Here is a 23,145-nt window from a genome sequence, read left to right as displayed (position 1 = left end):
CGCCGCCGCGCCGCTCCCGCCGCATGTGCCGCAGTTCGCCGAATCTCACCACGACAGAGGATCAAACTTATGCTGCCCTCTCAGACGCAGATTCATTTACACCCCGACCCGCTCCTGTAAAACAAAGACTGCTGCTTTCAATGTCAGCTACAGCTCTCCCCGGAACGATTATAAAAATAAAATAAAAATGAAGAAGAAGGAAAAAGAAAGTAGGCGGCAGAAACGAATAAGGGTCCCCCCCCCCACTTCCTCCTCCTCATCCTCCTCCTCTACAGCTGTGCGGACTGACCATCCTTTAGTTGGTCTCCGAGGTGCCGCACGGCGAGCTTTGCACTAAATCCAACAGTGTGTTCAGCGGGAGAGGACGTAGTAAGATCCGGAATCCACTGCGCACTGAGCAGAACTGGGCGAGAGAGCAGGAACAGCAGGAGGATGTGTGAGGGGAGAGAGAGGAGGAGGAGGAGGAGGAGGAGGAGGAGGGGTGGATGGAGAGAGGGTGAGAGGAAGAGAGAGGAGTCAAGAGAGACATGAAGAAAAGATTCAAACCATCTTTATCTTTCTACAACGCAGTTGCTGGAAATGAACGCGCTCATCTGACTCACCTTAATGTTCTTTGACTATATACGCACTTTTAGTACCGCGGTCCCGCAGAGCCAAATGTGTTCTCTATTAGTTTTACAAACATGACTACGACGGCATATTAGGGGCATAAAAAAAATATCTCAGAAATTTTCTAGAAAAAAAAGGAAATTTTGGAAAGTCAAAAATGTGCTAGAGCAGTGGTCCCCAAACTACGGCCAGCGGGCCGGATCCGGCCCGCCTCCACATTTGGTCCGGCCCCCTGAACAATACCAGAGAGCATTTAGATATTTTTTCATATACCGTATTTTCCGGACTTTAAGCTGCTGATATGTGGATTTTTCTTCACCCACCAGGGGGCTCTTTAGCAGGAAGTCAATCATTGGAAGTCAAAATTGGAAATAAAGGAAGAAAGTGCCCATTAAAACAGAATTTGGTTTTAATAGGGAATTGAAATTTGAGAATATTGTTGATCAGTTAAATAGCATTGAGGGGAAAAAGAAGATTTTTCGTTTTAAAAAAAAATAATACTAGGATCATTATGAGAATTTGAGGTATATATATTAGGATCCAGTAGATGGCATTGGTGCAATAATAATGGATGGAAGCTGCCGTTGAGATCTAAAGAAGAAGACACCCATTTTCATTTAGCACATGCTAGTAGCAGACACAAAGGATCAGCACTTTTACTGTTACAGTTACCATTTGGAAACTACCAGAATCAGTTCAGCAACTTGGCAACTTTTTCTTTTTCAACCGTAATAAATGTGATATTCAATTGACCTGTTATGACTCAAATTTTGGGTGTCCGCCCCCCTCTGCAGCTGCTGCATCGTTGTGGAAAACCTGGAGCGGCAGAGATGTCTGCGACTTATATGTGTGTGTTTACTGGTTTAAAAAAAAAAAAAAAAAACTTTGGGGTTGTGGCTTATAGTCTGGTGCGGCTCATAGTTCAGAAAATACGGACTATAATCCTTCCTAGATATTTTTTTGAAGAACCCAGAGAGGGTTATTTGGTTATTATTTATTTCATTAATAGTGTTATTATTTATCTCCTGGCTTTTGTTCTGTGAAGAACCCAGAGAATGTTATTTGATTGTGCTTTCTGGAAAACAATAATTTTTTACATGTAGGCACTCCTGCAAACGTCACACTTATTCTGTTACAAACTGACTCCGGCCCCCAACAGAGAAGGGAAAAAGTTATGTGGCCCTCACAGGAATAAGTTTGGGGACCCCTGTGCTAGGGAAAACTCAGAAATTTTGAAATTCATTTCCGAAAATTTCTAGTAAAAAATAAAAAAAGGTGCATTTCTGGAAAGGAAAAGTCGCACATTTTCTAGAAAACAAAAATCTGAAATTTTCTAAAAAAAAAAAAAACCTCAAAATTCGAAAATTTCCGACTTCTGAAACTCAGAAAATTTCCCCAAAAATGTAACATTTTTCAAATTTTATGGCGGAAATTTCTTCCTCCTCCTCCTCCTCCTCCTCCTCCTTTTTTTAATCTACAATGGCTCTAGTGCGCTAACGTGGTATTCATAGCCTTGAACTTCATGACATTAGTAGCCAGGGAAGCAAAAAAGTGGGTGTGCACTGAATGTAATGCAAAGAGGCGCTGCACTAAAGGGGGCGCCAGACATGGGGAGTGGGGGGTTGGACTATTTCTAGTCAGCATTTTTTGTATGTGTGTATAAATTGTGTGATTAAACTTTAGTGACTCTATATTGGGAACTGGTCCAGTGTTATTTATGCTATTTCATGATCAAGATGTCCAATGAGTCAGCAATGAGTGTGAGGACCGCCTTTTGTCAAACTACATCAACTCGATGTGATACCAATGCACTCTTTATTCTGAAGCACAAGTTTCATTCTGTAGTTTATTGGTTCTGATGCATCTAACGTTGGTGCAAATGTCATGAGAATTTGTCCTGTAGCATCTAGCAAAGTGAAACTATTCCTTATATAGGCGTTTGTTTTTTTCAAATCCACATTTCGTTGCAAAGTAAGTTCTTAAAAAAGAAGATAAATATTGTGGACATTTTCATAGCAATTAAACAAAACTCTTGCTATAAAGTAGTTTATTAAGCTCCACTAAAACAAGCTGGTAAAATAAACTCAAACAATGCCGGCCCTGATTTCTAAAAGGCTACTGTCACACTCTTTCCTCTGTTTTTTCATGGCCTAAGTGGGACACGCAGCTGAAAACTGCTGCTTTTGTTGTCGGTGGTCTAGATTGCAGGAGACGAAAATATGTCACACAGAACCTCTGCACATCTACTTCAGCGCTCTCTGCTTTTCTCCCAAAAATGTGGATCGAATCCCATCCACACGGGTCGGGTGAAAAGACGGGTCGGGTGCCACAGAAAGACAGGAAAGTCGCGGCGATGTTTGACGGTGTGTGCTAAAAGTGGACAAATCTTGAAACGAAGCGCCCTGGAACAAGTCCGAGACAGTGAAAGTCAGCAATGCAACAACAACAGCTAAATAAATAAATAATAATAATAATAATGCTTGCTCTTCTGTTTTCACAGGAACGCCGTGGATGGGAATAAAAAGCTGTACGCCATTTACGATACGAGGTAAGGGAACTCCTCGCTCTCTGAAGGGAAGCAACAATAGGAGGCTTTTTTGCAAATGTTTTGAAATTTGCTGACAAAAACTTGTGCTGATCTCTTGCACAAATCAGAGAAATGGTTTCTGAGGGTCCAGTACATTCCAGCTCCTTGCTGCATTATTGAACCTCCTTCTCTCTCTCTCTTTCTCTCTCTTCCTCTCTCTTTCTCTCTCAACAACAAACGCATTAGCAAGCCAACAATAAAAGCTTAGAAACATTCTCAGGAAATCCTCACCAGTAACTGTAACCACTAGGTTGTTTGTTTTCTTTTGGTCGTGTTCCACTAGTAGAAGAATTTCGCTCCACTACAAATTAATACAGGTAGGAGAAGACAGTATACTGTAAAGCTGCAGTATGTAACTTTTATAAATTATGTTTTTAACGTGTTAATTAAAATATCAGATAGATAATCTGTGAAAAGAGTGATCTCCTCCACCTCCTCCCTGAGCTGCTATTGCCCTCGGAAGAAACGCACCGGTCCCGATCAAAAGCAACCAATCAGAGCCAGGAGGAGGGTTTTACTGCTGTCAGTCAAGCTCATGTACTCACTGGGGAAACAACTTATTGTTACACGAAAACCGTTTATCGATGGCTGTGCTAGCTAGCCTTAGCATTCACGACATGCTCTGCTAGCTTCAGCGTAGCTTAAAGGAAATGGGGGGGGGGGGGTGATCAACCACAGGAGGGTGATTGACAGCGCTGAGACCCGCCTCCTGTCTCTGATTGATTGTTCCTAGTTAGCACTGGGAGCAATGGGAGGAGGCAGAAAAGCTTGATTTTTTTCCTTTTTTCAGATTATTTGTCTCATACTATACTGTCAATACATATCAACCGTTTCAAAAAATATTTGCATTAGTAGAAATTGTTTCTACCAATGCAAGTTACTAGAAATTTGCATTAGTAAATTTCTACTAATGCAAATTAGTAGAAATTTGCTTTGGTATATTTGGTTCTCTACCAAATCTGATCTGGAGTCACCAAATCTGACTCCAGCCCAGGAGCCCACATCCTTGTAAATCCGGCCCTTGGTGCCCAGCCAAAATTTTTCTCTGACTCCAGCTCTCTGTGGGGGTGAAGTATTTAGGATGATTTTCAAAGGTACCTTTTTCCCCCACACACACATTAAACTTTGCACAAGTTCTGAAAGAGTTTATGTACTTTCACTTCTCTGCTGTGTCCCCTATGGTTTGTCCAAACTGCACAAGAACTTCTACTGGCTTTCAACAGCGGACCCTCTTCTTTCTGTTCTATACAGGCAGATTTGTGGAGTGCATAACTCATAGTTGTCCCGTATAAAAGTGGTAGAGATATGCATCAACAAACAAAAAATAATAATAATAATTGCAGATGCAGTTGAAGCAAAGTGTGATTCTGCAAAGTTTGAACTCAGAAAGGCAATATGCAAATGCACAGCACAATATTTTATTTGTAAAACATTTTGAATGTACATCATTTTCCTTTCATCATCACTCACAGTCCCAATGAAATACACTGCAGTGTGTTGCTGTAATGGGACAAAATATTACAAGGAGCAAATTACAAATAAACAGAAATATTAAATCAGTGATTCTTAAGAATAGGGACAAAATGAGTTTTAATTTTCCCCCAATTTTTTTTTATTTCTCAACCTTATGTATGCAAATATGACAAATAATGTTTTGGAAATGTAAAGATGATAAGATTCAGGCTCCCAGTTGCAACATTTAAAAAAAAAAAATTACATTTTTAATCGACCTGACCCAGAACTTTGTCATCACCATCTGACAAAAATAAATATAAAATAATTTATAAAATACACTATTAGTAATATTTTTTACTCATTTTTACGGACAAATGCTTCTCAAGAAACAAAAAAAAAAAGAACATTTAAAACAAAAAACAACCAAAAGTCCATCTGATGGAGTTGACAGAACTGAAGGTGGTGACAAACTAGTGAGTAAAAAGAAATACTTGATACATGTGAAGTAATGCAATTTATGTAAAATACATTAAGATGAATGAATTACACATTTATGTGAGATTTGTCAACAATTTCACTGAAAGAGTCACAAAAACTCTAACGGAGTTGACATCTGACAGAGTTGACAAAATACCAAACTACCTCAATTTATATGACGTTATTCTGAAGGAGGTCATATTGTAGCTCATCAGGTCCATGAAATCTTTACAGTATACTAAAATTAAGCTTTTATTTCACAAAATTTCTTCAAAGTTTTGTAAATTGTCAGTTATGGAGTTGACGCATCATGGTTGTGATGAGCAACATAGGAATAAAACAGAAGAAAAAACTAAAGAATAACATAAGCTGACCAGAGCTAACTAGCCCTCTTGGCAAAGGAAGAGAAAGGAAGAGGTCATGAGGTCCGCAGAAGTTCTGGTGCCCCCCAATAATGCCTGATTTTTTTTTAATACTTTTTTTTATGTCTGACGGTGTTGACAAAAACTATAGGACAAATTTCAATGGAGTTGGGAAATATATAAAAATGATTTTTAATTCAATTTATTGATACTTTTATAATTATTTATATGAATACTTATACTTATTTGTCATAATATATTATTTTAGTATTTCTTTAATTGTTTTAAACTATTATAATGTATTGAGTTCTGCTCCAGGACAAGGGATTTTAAAGACACCATCCACCTACTATAATGTTTAAAATAAAAAAATATTCAGCAAACACCAGGAAAATATACATTGTTGTGCTCACATGACCCAGGTTAGTTTAGTCAGATATTTGAAAAAATTATATTTTGTATATATTTTATTCACATTTTGTGCCTTATCAATAGGACCTGTTTTGTCCCTTTCTCAAGAATCACTGAAATTTAGATACACATGGAGTCGCCTTAAAAGCAGGACCCCAGCTTTTACCGACTTTTGTTCTGAGCCTGTACATTATAAACTGCTTCACTAGCTCTGGTCCACACCGTAAAGAAACTGCGGCTGTAGATTTCTGAAGTCACGTGCTCTAATAATTAGATATGGCTCTTACATCATTTTCTCAACTCTGGAAACTCCTTTCAGGAGCCTTTCCTTTTCCCTTTCGGCTTCGCTCCGTGGTTTTTTACCGAGAGCGACGGTAATTAGAGCATTTTTAACGCCAGACAAAACTCCCCGTCGTTCGAGCTAAAAGTGCTTGGAAGCAGCCTCCACCCAGGATGATGCTGGGAGTGCGGAGCGGCCACCGTAGGGCGGCTGTGTGCGGCTCCGCCGTCGTCTCACACAGGGAAGGACCGTCCAAGTTACCGCGCCTGTGTCTGCTGAAGGCTGGCAACACAGACTGACACAGAGGCAGAAGTGATGGGGAACAACTCTCACCTTAGCTAGAGCTTCACTCGCACCTTCATTTGGTCATTAAAAATAGCCACACACCGAGAGAGTCCATAAGGAATGTGGGGGAGTCAGGGCAGGGGGCTGCTGGACGCTGTTTCACTGCCGCTGGTCGTGGCTGTGATGTGCTGCGCCCAGAGGTGAGAGCCTCTGTGGGGGCTCCAACCGAACACCAGAGTTTTCTCCACCAGGACTGACAACCTTTGTTTGTTGTTTTTCAGCATCAACGAGCCAGGAAACATGTCGTTTGTCAAAGAAACTGTGGACAAACTGTTGAAAGGATATGATATTCGTCTCCGGCCAGACTTTGGAGGTATATGACTCAGGCTATTTATTGCTATTGTTATATTTAGTATAAATGTTTCTCCAACTGTTCTTTTAATTTTAGGGCCGGTAAACCAAATTTTCCTTTATTTTATTGTATTTTGTTTATTTTCATTTTAGGTCCACCGGTTGCTGTTGGCATGAGCATTGATGTGGCTAGCATAGACATGGTATCAGAAGTTAATATGGTAAGTTTATACCTAAGCTGTTTGTGCTAAACTTTTATCACATTCTGCGAGATGGGTTGAGTTGCTTGGGTTGTGAACATCTTAGAACTGAGTTTTAAATGGGCAGTATTATGTAAAATTGACTTTTTTCAGCTTTACATCATGTTATCATATTATCCCCTCATCAAAAACATACTTTCATGCACGTTTGAGAAAGCCTTTCATGTTCCCATGGCAACCATTTAGCTTTGCAAATTGCTTGGCCACCTTCGAGGACGAAGCTCCTCCTCTGAGGTGCAGTTTACAAGCTTCTACCTCACAGAGCAGCACTCTGCCTCAGATCCCCTGCTCAGCTCCTTCAGACTAGCCAGCAGCAATTAGCAAACGCCTGGAGGAACTGTATATCTGCTGAGCTCATTATAGGAGCTACTTCTCAGTGCAATGGTGGTTAAAAAAAAAAAAAAGTAAGTGAAGATGGTCAGTGAAAAGTCTCATTTAGGCTCTGGTTTTCAAAGTCTAAAGTAAACAAACAAATTATCTCCCATATCATTACACCGCCACCATTGATGTAAGCCTAAGGGGAGTCCATGTCTTCCTGTTGTTTATGCCAAAATCTGATCGTACCATCTAAATATCACTGAAATTTTGACTCATTAAAGCAGGCAATGTTGAACAATTTGTCACTTGTCCAGGTAGTCAGGCTGTGTGATCTGTTGATTCTGTGGTCTGTTCTTATTTGGAGCGTAACAATATGAACATCTGGAATGTTCATATTCTAGATGTTCATATTATAGATTGAACATCTAGAATGTTCATTCTAGAATATGAATGCACATATTCTAGAATGTGTTCATAATATTAACATCGTTGTTAATATTATGTTTTTGTTAAAAGAATCAAGAGAGCACAAAGTTACTCGTATTTTCATATGTTCTTGAGGCTCTTATTGTGAAGGTTTCCAGGAAGTTCTGTCTTTGTTTATCTACTGCCTCCTGTTTCCACACTGTAGACGTTTGACAAACTAACAAAAAGTAAATAGTTTTGTCCGGCCAAGTTTAAAAGCAGAGCCTTGACTACAAGGCTGATAGTCCAAGAAAAGTTAGAAACAACTTAAATAAACAAACTTGGTGATTAAAGTCACTTAGAATTAGCTGTCAGGGTGATATGGAGGCAGAGGATTTGAATTGTGTTCTTGCATGTGGTAAGATGAAACGAAATCTTCAAGAAACCTCTCATGATTTGTCAGACTGACAATAAACCAGGTGCATTTAACACTTGGTGCAATTCAGTAGCTGAAATATCCCAGTTTTAATGAACATTAGAAAATTCTCTTTCCTATTTATTGTTATTCCAGTTAATTAGTACGATTTTAATGTACATTTTCGTTTAAAATTGTAGATTTCAGCATTAGAAATGTTATGTTGGTAATCAGGTGATTGCTGGTAGCAGTGGGATGCTGCTGCAGCCCATCTGCTTCAAGGTCACAGTGTTGTGTGTTCAGAGATGAGATTTCTTCACACCTTAGTCGTAACAAGTATTTCTTTTTTTTTTTTTAGCTGCTGTTCATTTTCTGCCATCTCAAACCAGACAGCCATTCCTCTCTGACCTCTGACACCAATGAGGCATTCTCATTCAAATAGCTGCTGCTAGATAATTTCTCTTTTTCAGAGAATTTTCTGTAAACCTGAGAAAAGGAAGAACCCCGTAGATCAGCGGTTTTTGAGACACTCGGGCTGATTATAACACTCTGCGTCCGAAACGACTCGAACCCCCCGTTTTCCTCCAAGTTTGAGTCACCTTTAATCTTCATCTGTGTTCAATTGAATTCTCTCCTGTTGCAATCATAACCCCTGAGCCGTTTATAGCGAGAGCACTACAAAAGTTTATGAATAATTTAGCAACAATTTACAAGTACCAACTGCATGTCCTGGCAGAACATGCTAATACTCGTGCACCAAAGAAAATCAGTGCCAAAGAAAATCACCAAGTCTAAGTAGTTAGCAAACTACTAGTGACCAAACCTCCTCCTCCTCCAATATATGATCCTCTGGTCTGTTTATTCGCTGTAAACATGCGTTACATTGGATTTGCATGTCATTCGAATGACTATGGTTTTGATATGTCACATAACCAGTTGAGGTGGAATCAGCAGATGGTAAACATCACAAATGGCAAACATGTATTAAAGGAAAACCAATGAAAACCTCAAAGAGAAATGTAGATAATTAATAGTTCATGTCCTGAAACCCATCATTATCTTCATTGCCATTTGCTTCACATTAGCGTCCATCAAAATGTCTGGACCGAGAGACGTATTCTGACTCAAACATTGAAAGATGAATCCCTTTCCTCAGGCTGAGAGAGAGTACATTTTTGCAGGTTTTTTAAAAAAAAATTATGTCTATGCATCAGAGGAATTTTATGACAACTTCTATTTGGTGCTGCTCTGTAATCTGGTAGAGTTTGATTTAACTCTTATTTTTAATAATTTTTTTCAGTGTTTAATTAGAGTTTACCGGAATTATATATACACATTTATCATATTGGTGCGTTGCTGGTTAATTGCAGTAAACAGTGCATGATGACTTGTGTGGGATAGAAAAGATACTTATTGGATGTGAGCGGTATTGACTATTGGCATATGTAACCTTTCAAATTCAAAAATACTTTATTGGATCCCAAATAAATATAAAAAAATTAATTATATACTTTACGTTTGATTTGATTTTTTAAAAAAAATTGTTGATTTCTACCAACAAATTAGTTTTAACAGTGATTAAAGTGCAAAATGTTTCATAATGAAAAGGACAGGTAAACGTTACAGTGCTAACTTGCAATAGAAAAATAAGAAGTAAAAAAAAAGAGGTCAAAAAAAAAAAAAAATATATATATATATATATGCATGCTTTGGGGTTTCTGTGCTGATTAATTTTTTTGCGAAGCAATAAAAGCTGTGTAGCTCTTGAATTGCTATAAAATAAAGCTGTATTTCCTCCTTCAGCCCACTGGCTGCAATGTTGACACTATGAGATGCCATGAGACCTAAATTCTGAACATCATGGCATGGAGTGCATCCCAGTTTTCCATGTCTGGCATATAACCATTCAGTTTAGCTTTTAAACTGGTTCTATTGATCCTGTGTCCAGACAGAGGGATAATCAGTAAACCTAGCATTATGACCTGTTTGTTCTGAAGATCCTGCAGCTTCCACTTCTCTTCCTAACATGGCGCCTCCTCACCCYGACTCTCATACTGATAGGAGGAACCACAGAGCTCTGTTAGGTTAAAGCTCATCTTCTGAAGTTGGGATATTTTTCCTCCAACAGGTTCCTTAGGAATTACCTCAAACCAGATGTTGGACTGGATTTTATTTCACTGTCATTTGTGAATGTTAGAGCCTCATTTTCAACAGTGGAGCTATAAAGGTTGAAAACGGTTATCATATTGGAGAAAATCTCATCAACATCAATATTTCCACTAAATAAGAGGCAAAAAACAAAATTGTTTGATAAAGGAAAATCCTCTCAGACTCTGAACCCGACAGCACCAAACTATTTTTTTATATTAGACAATTAATTTAATTTCACTTAATTATCGCGGTAGAAGCCGTTTGCTTGTTAAATAGTTAATGAAACATATTTACCGTGTTTGATGTTTGTTGTAAATGACGTATACTCACAGATGAATGGGATAATTAGTCCAAGTTTGTCATTTATTGAACGTTCAGAAATTATAGCGACTGTGACGCACCAAGGCTAAGGTAAACAAAGATAAAACAACCCGAACAGGTGATCAACTCTAAACCACTCGCACCTTTTTACTCTCAGTCTCTCTCTGTCATTTAAGCACACTCACTGCCATGGCAACCTCCTGCGCTCCACAAGCCGACCAGAGATTACTTTAAAAACACAACATTCAGTCCGTTACGATATTAGGTTTGCAGGTTTGATATTTATTTTGCGATCATTAATAAGCCTCTCTGAACACAGCTGTGGTCGATTAGTTAATTTTAAACTCCTGCTCTGCTGGTTATTTTGGTAATGGAACTGAAACGCACAGAATTGCGCAACACTTTGTTGAAACAATAATCACTGAGATTATTATTGTTGTTTTGTCATTAATTTGAACACGTTTTGTTGATTTTTTTGTTGTTCTTTAATAATGTTACGAACGTTTTAAGCGAGCCAAAGGAGGACGTGCTGGTTTCAGCGTCCTGGCGGCGTCCAGTTTGTCACCTAATGCCGAGATCGACTCAAAACCTTCCGCGATTGACGTATTGTGCCCCTGCTCTAGTAAAGCACGAACAGTTCAGAAACAATATGAAATGGGGAAAAAAGCTATTAACTGATTAAGTCGTGTTTTAGACTGTTCTTGAAAAACTAATCAATCACGGCTGCTTAGTGGGTGCACTCACGGCTGCACAGTGAACCCATTGATTTTTACAGCTGACAGCTGCTCCATTCTCTTGCAGGTACTGCGTAAGCCCGCTAAATCTTTTAGGGGTACGCAGTATACCCTACCATACCCCCTTACTTTCACCCCTGCGTATACCTTACATGAGACCAAATGTGATTCAAACCAGAAACGACTTAACACTCCAGCAAAATGACGTATTCCTGATTCATTGTAGGCATATGTTGAAAATGATACCCGGATTTGCATTCATATCAATCGTCGACTCGTTTATTCTGAAATTTTTTTTATCACGTATCAAAAAAAGAGCGCTTGATGGGATAAAAGCAAAGGCCACCCCCACATTTAAACTTGGCTCTCGCTGTCCGCTGGGCCATGTGAAAGGATGCCGTCTCGTCTGTGGTGATCGGATCAGACTGTCTGTGCTAATGGCTCTGGGCGTGCAGATGGGGACCCAGGAAGTGCATCTACCCCTCCAGCCTGAGGAATGGTCTCATCTAGAAGATAACACCCCGCTCCACCCTGCTGCATACCCACAAATGGCACTTGAGCATGTGTTAAAAGCGATCCGGCCCTGTTAGCGATAATGGAGTTGCGTCTTATGACTCGTGAGCCAGCTAAAAATAGCCTCAGCATCTTGATGGGCTATACATTATCAAACACACAGGATCACTGACGGCGTTGCTTTGACTCCACCTCAAAACATAAGCTTTTATTTTTAATGCCTGCAGCTACTGTATGTATGATTTTACTATAAGTTTTGTTTCTAATGTCAGAAAGGACTGACTGACAGATCCGCCCATCTGCACGTGTGCGGTTAGCAGTAATCACTCCAGCGTTGTCAACTTACTTTGTTTAGAAACTTTTCAGACCAAAGAATCAGCCAAAATCAGAATAGGTAGATCAGCAGGTCTGTCACATTAACAAATTATGTCTGACGATAAATTGTCCCAGTAGTTATTGCGATAAATGATAATATTGTTGTTTTGAAACCATTTTCAAGTGGTATAATGCCAATGGCAAAATAATACAAGAACACGCTCTCACAAATCGGTAAACCTTAGATTCTAATGAACATTTAACATTTAACTGGAGGACATTTCAAATATATAAAGTAAAGTTACCAAACAACAGAAACAACAGATGAAATCAATTATATAATCTCTTCTTCAAATAAATTGGCTAAGTGAAACCAAAGCACCATACTGAAGATTTTTATCATCCAGTTTTTGGTAGAAACAGAGAGAGAAAAGAAAATTATAAATTATGGAAATGGAACTTATTGAGCTCATTTTAATTTATACGATTAATTTGATTTATTGCTTATTGCAACAGACCCAAAGGCCAGATTTTTAAAGGGGCGGTACTATGTAAGCTAATACATAATATTAGCTTATTATGTATTAGCTAATAACATTGCGTTATAATGTTATTTCCTCATCAGAATCCCATCTCGAGTGTCACCTTGATTTTTTTCATGTGTGTTTGACAGATTCTTTCATCTCCCATGGCAACCATTCAACTGTTAAAATATTGTTAAAGGGTTAATAGAGGATTGATGTTGACGAACTCCTGAAGGTGAAGCTTCGGAAAGAGCAGGAGCTTCTTTAAGAGACACGCCCAATTTCAGGTTGTTGAAATAAAAACTAAAATTTCTTTAAAGTAATATTATACGTACAGCACTTTTATAACAACTCTGAGTAACATGGTAAGACATATTTGTGCTATAAAATGGCACTGTACGCCTGGAAGACACATAATACCGCCCCCTTAAGGATTTTGAGTAGCCAGGAACACGAGTACTGCTTCAGGACATCTGACTTTTGATTATGTCCCTTGCTGTCTGATGCAGCCTCTCTGCAGAAGAGTGAACTTCACTGTATCCTGACCAAACGCAGAAAATCCGTAGTCCAATTTAAACATAGCTTATGCTGCAGAGTTAGAACTACAGCAGATTCAAGACGGACAAAAAAAGAAGTCGCCTATACAAGACATTCCATAATAAAAGTCATTGGCAAGAAACAAGCAACTAGTTGTATGTTTCTATACCATGAATAGCAATTTACCTGTTTTCTATTAAGATACCAAAAAAAAAAAACACTTCCAATCTGCAAGAATTGCTACTTATATCTATTCCTACTTCATATTTACTTCACATAATTGGCAAATAAAGGACAAAAGAAATGGGACAGATGCAACTACTTTAGATCTTACCCACAGTGCAGAAATGCCCCCTGTCCATGAAACTCCTAATCCAGTAAAGCTCCCAAAGGTGTTTTTTTACACACCGCCTCAGTATGAGTCAGCTGAAAGACAAATCCATCATGTGCTAAAAACTCCTCATCCATTTTGACACTTTAACATAAAGCAACTTTCTGCCTGAAGGAAGTGTTACCCTTAAAAACTACAGATGTTCTCCAAGATTTTAATGGAGGGGGTTCAGTTAATAAGTCAGACACACAAAGTGGTAAAAAGCTGCAGGCTGCAACTACTCATAAAGTAAGGAGAAGTCGGCTAGAAACCCTGGTGCAGTTCTCTGTGTGCAACATGCAGAGTTTCACACTCCGTTACACAATGCTAAGATGTGAGCCAGTAGGAACAGAAACCCCCTTAACTCCACTCTGTCTTGGTGCTTAATGCTGCAGGATGTAACTTCTACAAAAATATTTTTTTTTCCCCCATATTTGTTAAAACTGAAACCATGTCATGACAGTGTAATATGAGGACAGATAATCTGTGAAAAGATCAAACAACCTTGCGGCCGCAGCTCCGATAAGCCGCCTCGGCAATGGAGGTACGGAACATGGTCCACTCAGGCTCAATGTCCCCTACCTCCCCCGGAACGTGTTTGAAGTTCTGCCGGAGATGGGAGTTAAAGCTCCGTCTCACAGGGGACTCCGCCAGATGTTCCCAGCAGACCCTCACTACGCGTTTGGTCCTGCCAGGTCTGACCGGCTTCCTCCCCCACCACCGGAGCCAACTCACCACCAGGTAGTGGTCAGTGGACAGCTCCGCACCTCTCTTCACCTGAGTGTCCAAGACATACAGCCGCAGATCAGATTAAACGATGACAAAATTGATCATCGAACTGCCTAGGGTGTCCAGAGCCATGCGTCGAGGTGAGGCCGACTATTTCTAGCCGGAACCTCTCATAAACTCCACATAAAAAAAAAAACAAAACACATTCCAACAAAATAAACAGTGGTGCAAGTCACTGGCATTCAAGAAATTATCTGAAAAATTGTTTCTATTTCCTGACAAGGGAAGAGAATATTTTTATTTTAAGACATTTAGTATTCATTTAAAATACATGAGGACATCAGAGTTTTGCACCCTGTTCACATAAACATAGAGTTTAAAACTAGCTGTCTATTCAGGTTATTAACCATTGAAAAAAACAGAAAATCAGCCTTTGCTCTAAATTTAACCATGACTTGACTTTTCCACCCGTTCTACTAATGTAAATGGAAAAATGTGCTTGTACTATAAAAAAAAATTACAATTTCTACTTAGTAGCTTTTGTTTATTGTATAGCCTTCAAATAAAGAAAGAGGTAGCATGCTGCTGACCTTGATCTGCTCCATGAGACCCTGCAAAGACCCAGTTCTATCAGATGTTTAACTTCTGTTTTTATTCAGCGTAATGAGGCTGAGTAAAATTATCCAGCTTTACACCAGGCTGAAAAAGCTAGATTCACTATAAATAGTTAAAACTTGGACCTCATGTGTCCACAATCAGGTAACAGAAAGAAATGTAATGGATGCAGAGATAGAAGTCATCAAATGCACAAAAAACCATCGTCTTGCACTTGAATCCTACAGGGAAGATCTGACTGTCTCGTGAAGTGATGATAGACACTCCTTACACAGGGCAGGAGCACTGAGTGCTATTCTTGTACTCCCAGCAGATACGGCGGTGTTAAGTCGACATAAACAGTGTTTGACTGGCACGCAGGAACCATGTCTGAGTGTGAGATAGTGAACTCTCCAAACTGAAGATGATGGGCTCACCCTCCCACCGGGTCTCATTTAGTCTCTGTAGCTGAAAACAAATGTTTTTCAGTGTCCCCTGTGGCCTGCATAACAAACAGCAGCCTAAACCAAAGTCCGTCTGCAGGCATTTCTACGATCAGCATTTAGAATATCTGTGCTTGTAGGAAATTTTTAGATCGCATGAAGGTTTGTGTTAATGTTGATTTGCAAAGTGAAGGTGATGCTGAAGTATGTGGTAAGTCTTAGGAGTTTTGTAATCAACACTGGTGCTTTATTTGTTGAACACTTAGCTCATAATGCAAAGGAATACATATTTTACAGAAACTACACTCGCATTAGTTTAGGTTTTATCCATCCATCCATTTTCTGTACACTCTTGCCCCTTAATGGGGTCGAGAGGGTTGCTGGTGCCTATCTCCAGCTAACAGTTTAGATTTTATGTTTGTCCATTATTCTTTAGGACACAATCACACCAGTCTTGTTTAGTCTGCTTTAACAAAACTCTGGTTCGTTTGTCTAGGAAGTTTGATTTGTTTGGGGAAATGTGAAAAAAAGTTAACTCTGGTCTGGGTAAAAACCAAAGTCTCTCTTTGGTTGAAGTGAATTCTAGTGCAGTTTGAATGTATATGTGAACATCAAGTGTATCAGAGACCACTCCAACAGCAGGAAGTGGACTATAGCAGAGGGCATTCTGGGAAAATAAAACCAACAGAAACGTGTGGTTCAGCCATTTCTCCCGCTAGTGCCAGCGGGAGAAATAGCTTGTGGTCTTTCGCCAAAACTGCTCAAATCTGATGCTACTCCATTTTTGATTACATTACATGAAGAAGGAAGTTTCGCTCATGTCTTTTTCAGAGGTTTTTGTCGTTTCCTTCAGTGGTTCATGTTGCAGGTGAGGAGGGGAACAGTTTTTTCAAAGGTTTTGCCGTTTGGAAGCAAACCACACCAACTTAGAATGTAGCAAATATTGTAATTGTGGTCCTGAATTGAACCGAGTTCGTCAGACTATGAGGTGTGGAAACACCCTTAATCTTCTTTATGGTTTGGCCACATTCATGTTAAGGCTTGACCCTTATATGGATTTCTCTGGTGTTTTGTTGTCCCATTTGAATGTTACAGATTATGAAACAAGCATCAATATCAGATAAAGATAATATGAGTAAATACAAAATGCTTATTTTTATTAAGAACAACATTTCTAAACTAACCTGGTCCTACTGTATGTGAACATGTAACAGCACCCTACATCTAAGAACCTTTGATAGCAACAACTCCAATCCACAGTCATAAAGTCCTGGTAATGTTCACCTCTGTTCCCTGTTCTCTCCCTTTGTGGATAAAGGCTCTTACTGTGGTTCCCAGACGTCCCAAAGCCTTAGAAATCACTTCGTAACTCTTTCCCGATGTCAATGTTTATGTTTCTTATCTTGAGTTCTGGATGTGTTGTTTTTTTTGGCATGTCTTAGCTGACTTCCTGTTGTCAAACAAGTTCTGTTCAAGTTTCTTAATTCTAGAGGTAAACAGGTAACCTGTAAAATTAAACTCAAAATAGTGTGGTTCATGTAGATAATTCCAGTTAAAAGATGAAAGTCTAATTTGTAAACTGCATTTTGTATTTACTCAAACTATGTTTGATGGTAATAAAAAATGTTTGTTAATCAGAAGCAGTAAATTTGAACTAATAAACAAAAGCGGCAGACATCTGCAGGGCGTAAGTGTGTTTTCATTGCACTGTGTTAACAAGGGCGGCCTCTCTGAGCAGAGGGTTTGTTGCTCTTTGGACTCTTGAAATCTGGTTACAGATCAGTTTTAATACAGTTGTTGTCATTCACAGTTATTAGTTTGTGAATTTCCCTTTTCATTTAATGAAATCCATTTATAGTCATCATTCTCAAATGTTGCTTGAGTTAGAAGTAGAGATGAAATTACAGCAGTCAAATCTAATTTACCACCCACTAAGATACTTCTATTATAGGAGTTTAGCACCTAAATGGGCACTACCGTTTCTTATACTAATAATTATAATACAGAATAAGTTAATAAGGATATTCTAAAATAAAGGAACATCGATGTTCGTCCCTGCAGTGATTGACAATACACCATTATTAACAGTGCGGCCGTTGCCTCTTTTGACCCAGCTAAAAGGCCTAATTTTAGTGTTTAGCTGTCCTACTTGTGTGGCTGCAAGAAGTGCATTGTTGGACTTCCCACTGCGGATCTCCGTCTCAGGTTCTCGCTCCATGTTTTGCCAAGCTTCATCATTGGTCCTTTTCTGTTTTTTACAGGATGCTGGGTACACTTTTGTAATATATTTGGAAAATATAAAACTGGAAAGTTTGGTATAAAAAATTCCATTGATGCATTTCATATTATGTTTTCCCATAATTAACCCCAACATGGTTTTAATAATAACCACGTGCAGTTAGACGCTGTCTGAAGTTTCTTCTTTATACAGCATTTTATGCCAAAATCGGTTGAGTTTGCCAGGGCAGAACAAAAACACAGGAAGCAGAAGGAAGCAGAAACAACGGGGAACTAACCCCACTCTTGCTCCTCGCTGGAGGAACCAGCAAGGAGAGCAGAAGAAGTGTTTAAATTCTGCAAGGCCGAATGCTGGAACAAAAGACAGGGGCTGATGAGCTAACAGGATGCAGGTGTGAGGGGAGCCAGTAGAAATCAGACCAAGGAGAGAGAGAGAGGCAGCAGGGGGCGAGCTAATGAGGTAACTAAGAAAAAGAATCTAGGAGACACAAGGAAGAAATAAACATGATAAACCTATCACTAGAAATAATAATGACACAATCAAAACCCAAAACAACTGCTATAAAATAAAATAAACTTGACTCATCTAGAGACTGAATTATTCACCCCACATACCTGCAAACACAGATTATCAAGTGTTCCCAGGATTGTTGTGATATTCTGTAGTTCAATCTAAACCATTCCACTGTAGCTATGGCAGTGTGTTTAACTAATTCCCAGCCTTGTTCAGATTTTCTTCCATTATTTCTGTTTCACACCATCCACTTTTCTTTCAACTGATGAAAACCATCATAAAGCCTGATAAATGCTGCCGTGCTCTACTGTGGGATGGTGTCTTCAGGGTGTCTCGTCTAATCTGACCAGTGTACCTTGTAGTGTCTGCACACCCTAAAATTTATTTAGGGATTTCAGAATAGACAAGACTGGACAGAGATGAAGGGAATTTGTGGAGAATAATTTCAAAACACACCCACGTTTATGAAGTTAGAAAATTCCAACTTTTGTACCTTGTGTGTTAGGGGTGTAAAAAGTGTTTTCCCCCTTCCTGATTTATTTTTTTATTTATTTTTTTGCATATTTATCACATTTAAGTGTTAACTATCACACAAGTAAGCTAAGAGTGCATTTTTAAATGAACCTGTTTGGTATCAAGGGAGGAAAAAAAATGCAACCCTACATGGCTCCCTGAGAAAAAAGTGAATTTTCGGTGGTGACTAACCCACCGAGGCCTGGAATGTATCGAACCAGATCAGTGAAGAGAAATGTTGGAGGTTCTGCTTCGGAGAAGCTAAGGTATCGCTATAGGAGAGCTGCTGAAGTGGGATCTGAAGATCTTAAGCTGGTTAAAATAGCCACAACCCAGACGTGGAAGGAGTGTGTTGGTAGAACTTCTTTGCCGTAGCGTAAGAGCTGTTGTGCAACGCTGATTCATCAACCCACATATGCAGAATGGCATCCTGCCTTTACAGAAGCCGTGAGGGAGTCACGAGGGGGAAGAGTATCTCTAAACAAGGAGGAAAAATAACCAAATAACCCCATCAGCATGAAACGGGTTTTGAGAAAATACGGTGGATCCACTGCACAGCCATCATCTAGTCTGACAGATGAAAATGCCCGCTGTGTGGTTTAATAAAACAAATGAATCCTGGACAGTAAACCGGGACAAGCTTTCAACACACTGGAAGAGACACTTATTGTACACAGGCTGAATTATTTATAGGACTATATCTGGATCATATTACATTATCAGATCGCAGAGTGTAATTCATTCAACTCAAAACGAGCTGGAAGTTCGTCAGTCCTCCCTGGAGAGAACGGGCTTTTTACGCCCGGGTCGTTTCGTCCCGACACACTGCTTCGGTGTGAGATTTTTGCCCGCTTTTGCAACACTTCATCCTGTAAATGTGCCACTTCAGCGAGCATTTTTGTGTTTTTATTTATTTCCCGAGACCTGCTTATTTATTTAAGAGAGCATTAGTCAGCAGAACAAAACCAAGAGAGCTTGTAAAGAGCTCCATTAAGAGCCAGGAGAAGCTCTTGTGTTTGATGGATCAACTTATGGGAGGTTGCTGCAAATGAAAGCTGAATGAATGATTCATGCCTCTGCAGGTACGGCTGGTAGTAATTAATAATAGCTATCAATATAAAAAGAAAAACATTATTGATCGGCTTCAAACTGAATTTCAAACTGAATTGATTGAAGCTGATCAATCAGCTGATCAACAGCTTCCCCCAGAAACTGATGCAAAAACTGCATCAGTTTCCCCCAGAAACCTTGTTAAGCCAGGTGGGGCAGTCGTCCACCCACCTTATAGAGAAATGTCTGTTTTTGAGGTAAATTTTTAAAAGTTGACAGGAAATTTGGAAATATGACTAGGTAATTATGTGTTACTGGAAGACATTTTTAGCAGTTCCTAAACACCAACTGTAAAGTTTTAAAAAACACGCAAACATAAAAAAATACAATTAAAATAAATATACATTTTTTGCACTTCAGTTGTTTCATCCTAATTACAGTGGCCAAAATTTGTTGATCCTTTATCTGTCATTTGTCAGTATATTTGCTGAAGCTGTTGGCATGTAGACTAATAAAGACAGGCAGTGGCTATGGAGTTAGTGGTGTATAAAAAGGTGTAATAAATAAATGATTCTTAGCCTGGCGGGGGCGCAATTAAAGCTTGGTGACCCGCCAGGCTTATAATACACTGAGAGAAACTCTGATTTCTTATTGTGTTGGTTCTGAAAATATGATTGCTCTTGGCAGATTGTACTTATTCCCATAAATATCACTTTTGTTTCCTGTGAAAAAAAGCTGCAAACATGACATGCTGAATTTCTGCAATTCATCTCTACGTTTTTTTCTAACAAATTTACTCCTTTTTTTTTTTTTTTTTTTTAGTCTACAATGGCCCTTATATGCCATCGTGCTGTCTTATGGTACATGACTGCATTGTTTATTTTCCACAGGACTACACGCTGACCATGTACTTCCAGCAGTACTGGAGGGATAAGAGGCTGGCCTACGTGGGGATTCCCCTCAACCTGACGCTGGACAACAGAGTAGCAGACCAGCTCTGGGTCCCAGACACATACTTCCTCAACGATAAGAAATCCTTTGTGCACGGGGTCACGGTTAAGAACCGAATGATTCGACTCCACCCGGATGGAACCGTCCTCTACGGACTCAGGTGAGAACTGTTAGGTCTTTCTGTGAGAACGCACGTCTAATATTATTTAAAGTTAGCAGTTTTTACATGTTTGTTCAGGATAGAATTAGCGACTAGCTTCTCAGTCCACTACTCCTAAGTATGTTGTTAAAAGTTTAATGGAGAAACGCTGTTTTGATCATGTGCTGAAGGCGGAGCTTTGGAAAGAGCAGGAGCTTCTTAAAGAGACAGAGACCTAATTTTAAGGCATTAATTTTCTAAGTCCAGTTTGACATTGCACTTTTATAATAGCTTAGGGTAACATAGTTTCTTGATTGCACTATAAAATGGCACATGTGCCTTGAAAATACATAACACTTCCCTTTTAAAATGATATCAATTAAGAAATATTTCCATTGCTACATATTTTTCTCTACGTCTGGGCAATGAATTGATATCATTAATAAACTGAATTTTTGGTTCTTTGAAGGTTTAATTTTTGGAAAATCAGGACTTTTTCACCAATGTGCTTTTTGTGTTTCCATAGTTCTGAGTAATGTCAGCGCATGTAAGACCTGTCATTTTGTTTGATGACCATGTTTTCCTAATTTAGGCTGTAATTTATTTTCCAAGTCTGAGAGTAAAGTCATAATATTAGTAGAATAAAGTTGTACATTTATGACAACTCCAACGCAAAGAGAGTTATGCAAATTAAACTTTGGTATGAGTTTTACAGATAAGGAAATACTTAACTTTGTGGAAGCATTGTTGTCATTAAAAGCAACTTTTTATTCTCTTAATTTGAAGACATTCTAGTTAAATTGTGTCTTCATTCTTCCAATATTATGACTATATTCACTATGGTCCGGCCCTTCTACTCCGTTGTTCAACTCACAGAAGGAATGACTGAAATAAAAGCCACTTCTGAAAATATTTTCTATAATTTGTATTTATTTATTTATTTATTTTAGAAAATAAAGCAAGAAAAAACTATTAAAATCATAATAGTTGGATCTGGAATGAAAATTTTTTATTTTTAAACCATATGTTCCAGCTGTACTGTTCTGACTTATTTTGGTGCAAACCCAGAACATGTTTCCATTCTAATTTTGGAAACATGTTCTGTTTCCAAAATTAGGAAACACTAACTCCATTCTAATTTTGCTGTGACTCGAGGTCGGATTTTCCTAATCACTTCCCCACTTTTCTGTTTTTGTGTCAGAATCACAACGACGGCGGCCTGCATGATGGACCTGCGGCGATACCCGCTGGACGAACAGAACTGCACTCTGGAAATCGAAAGTTGTACGTCTCAAGCCTCTTTTGCTTAGTAGAAGAAACAGGGGCAGATGGCCTCACTTTCTCATCACTTAAAATTATGAAGAGCGCAAGGAGTCTCATAAAGAAAACTCTTACACTCATCGTCTCGCAGAGGGGACGGAAACTGCACAGGCAGCTGAATTGCTCTGGATTTATGAACCTGTCATATATGGGCGATATTACTGGCAGCAGCCTCTCTAGCTAAACTTTGTCCATGCAGACTGGTTTTAGCATTAGCAAGCTCTGCTATCTGAGGCCGCCATCTGAGCGGCCATTAAAGTATTGACAGCTATAGATCACATGCAGCCATTTTCATCTCAGTCAATCAAGAAATCACTGGACTAGCCAGGGAACAGATTCACTTTGTCCGTCCACTTCATGAGAATCACACCTTGTTCCTGGTTTTCCTTCAGACGGGTACACCACAGACGACATAGAGTTCTACTGGAAAGGGGGAGACACGGCCGTTACCGGGGTGACCCGGATCGAGCTTCCTCAGTTCTCTATAGTCAACTACAAGCTCGTCTCCAGGAACGTGGTCTTCTCCACTGGTAGGTGGAAGGGAGTCGGGACAACGGTGGTCCAAGGTCGCAGATCAGATCTTACATCGAGTCTCTGCCAGAGGCGAGTAGAGAAAACAAACATTGTCCTCGAGTAAGAGTAGCACTTCAACAAATTTCTACTCAAGTAAAGGCAAAAGGAGGAAATTTTACTCAAGTAAGAGTAGCACTGCTTTGTAATAAAGTTGCTGAAGTAAAAGAAAAAAGTAGTAATACTCCTAAAGCTAAATGTAACTAGTTAGTACCCAACTCTGGCGTCTGCGTATAGCTTGAAGGATTAGAGACAGCATACAGAGGCTGCGTGTGTCCCTGTTTGTCTTGATGAATAATAGAGTATAATCAGTGGCGCAAAAAGTGGGTATGCAGGGTATGCAACGCATAGGGGCGCAGCACCAGAGGGGGCGCCAAAACCCCGTCTGGAGGGGGCGGCACGCC

General features: G+C 39.3%; 2 protein-coding genes across 3 annotated transcripts in view; one reads left to right on the top strand and one right to left on the bottom strand.

Annotated features, from left to right (window-relative positions):
- Window positions 1-429, bottom strand: part of gabra5 (gamma-aminobutyric acid type A receptor subunit alpha5) — a 33,685-nt gene extending 33,256 nt beyond the window's left edge. Inside the window, exon 1 of the mRNA XM_008407637.2 lies at window positions 290-429. The gene's annotated coding sequence lies outside the window, so the exon portion shown is untranslated. The remainder of the gene's footprint in view (window positions 1-289) is intronic.
- Window positions 1-23,145, top strand: part of gabrb3 (gamma-aminobutyric acid type A receptor subunit beta3) — a 58,030-nt gene that overhangs the window by 26,391 nt on the left and 8,494 nt on the right. Inside the window, exons 2-7 of one of the 2 annotated variants that reach the window (XM_008407635.2) lie at window positions 3,110-3,157; window positions 6,748-6,839; window positions 6,971-7,038; window positions 20,652-20,872; window positions 22,053-22,135; window positions 22,564-22,701. In XM_008407635.2, the coding sequence (XP_008405857.1) occupies window positions 3,110-3,157; window positions 6,748-6,839; window positions 6,971-7,038; window positions 20,652-20,872; window positions 22,053-22,135; window positions 22,564-22,701 (650 nt within the window). Of the gene's footprint in view, window positions 1-3,109; window positions 3,158-6,128; window positions 6,667-6,747; window positions 6,840-6,970; window positions 7,039-20,651; window positions 20,873-22,052; window positions 22,136-22,563; window positions 22,702-23,145 lie in introns of those variants that run through there. The other variant, XM_008407636.2, reaches the window with a different exon arrangement.

This window comes from Poecilia reticulata, linkage group LG4, assembly GCF_000633615.1.
Source record: "Poecilia reticulata strain Guanapo linkage group LG4, Guppy_female_1.0+MT, whole genome shotgun sequence".
Taxonomy (NCBI): domain Eukaryota; kingdom Metazoa; phylum Chordata; class Actinopteri; order Cyprinodontiformes; family Poeciliidae; genus Poecilia; species Poecilia reticulata.
Note: the sequence above shows the minus strand (reverse complement) of the source record. Positions and strands in the feature narration are given on the sequence as shown.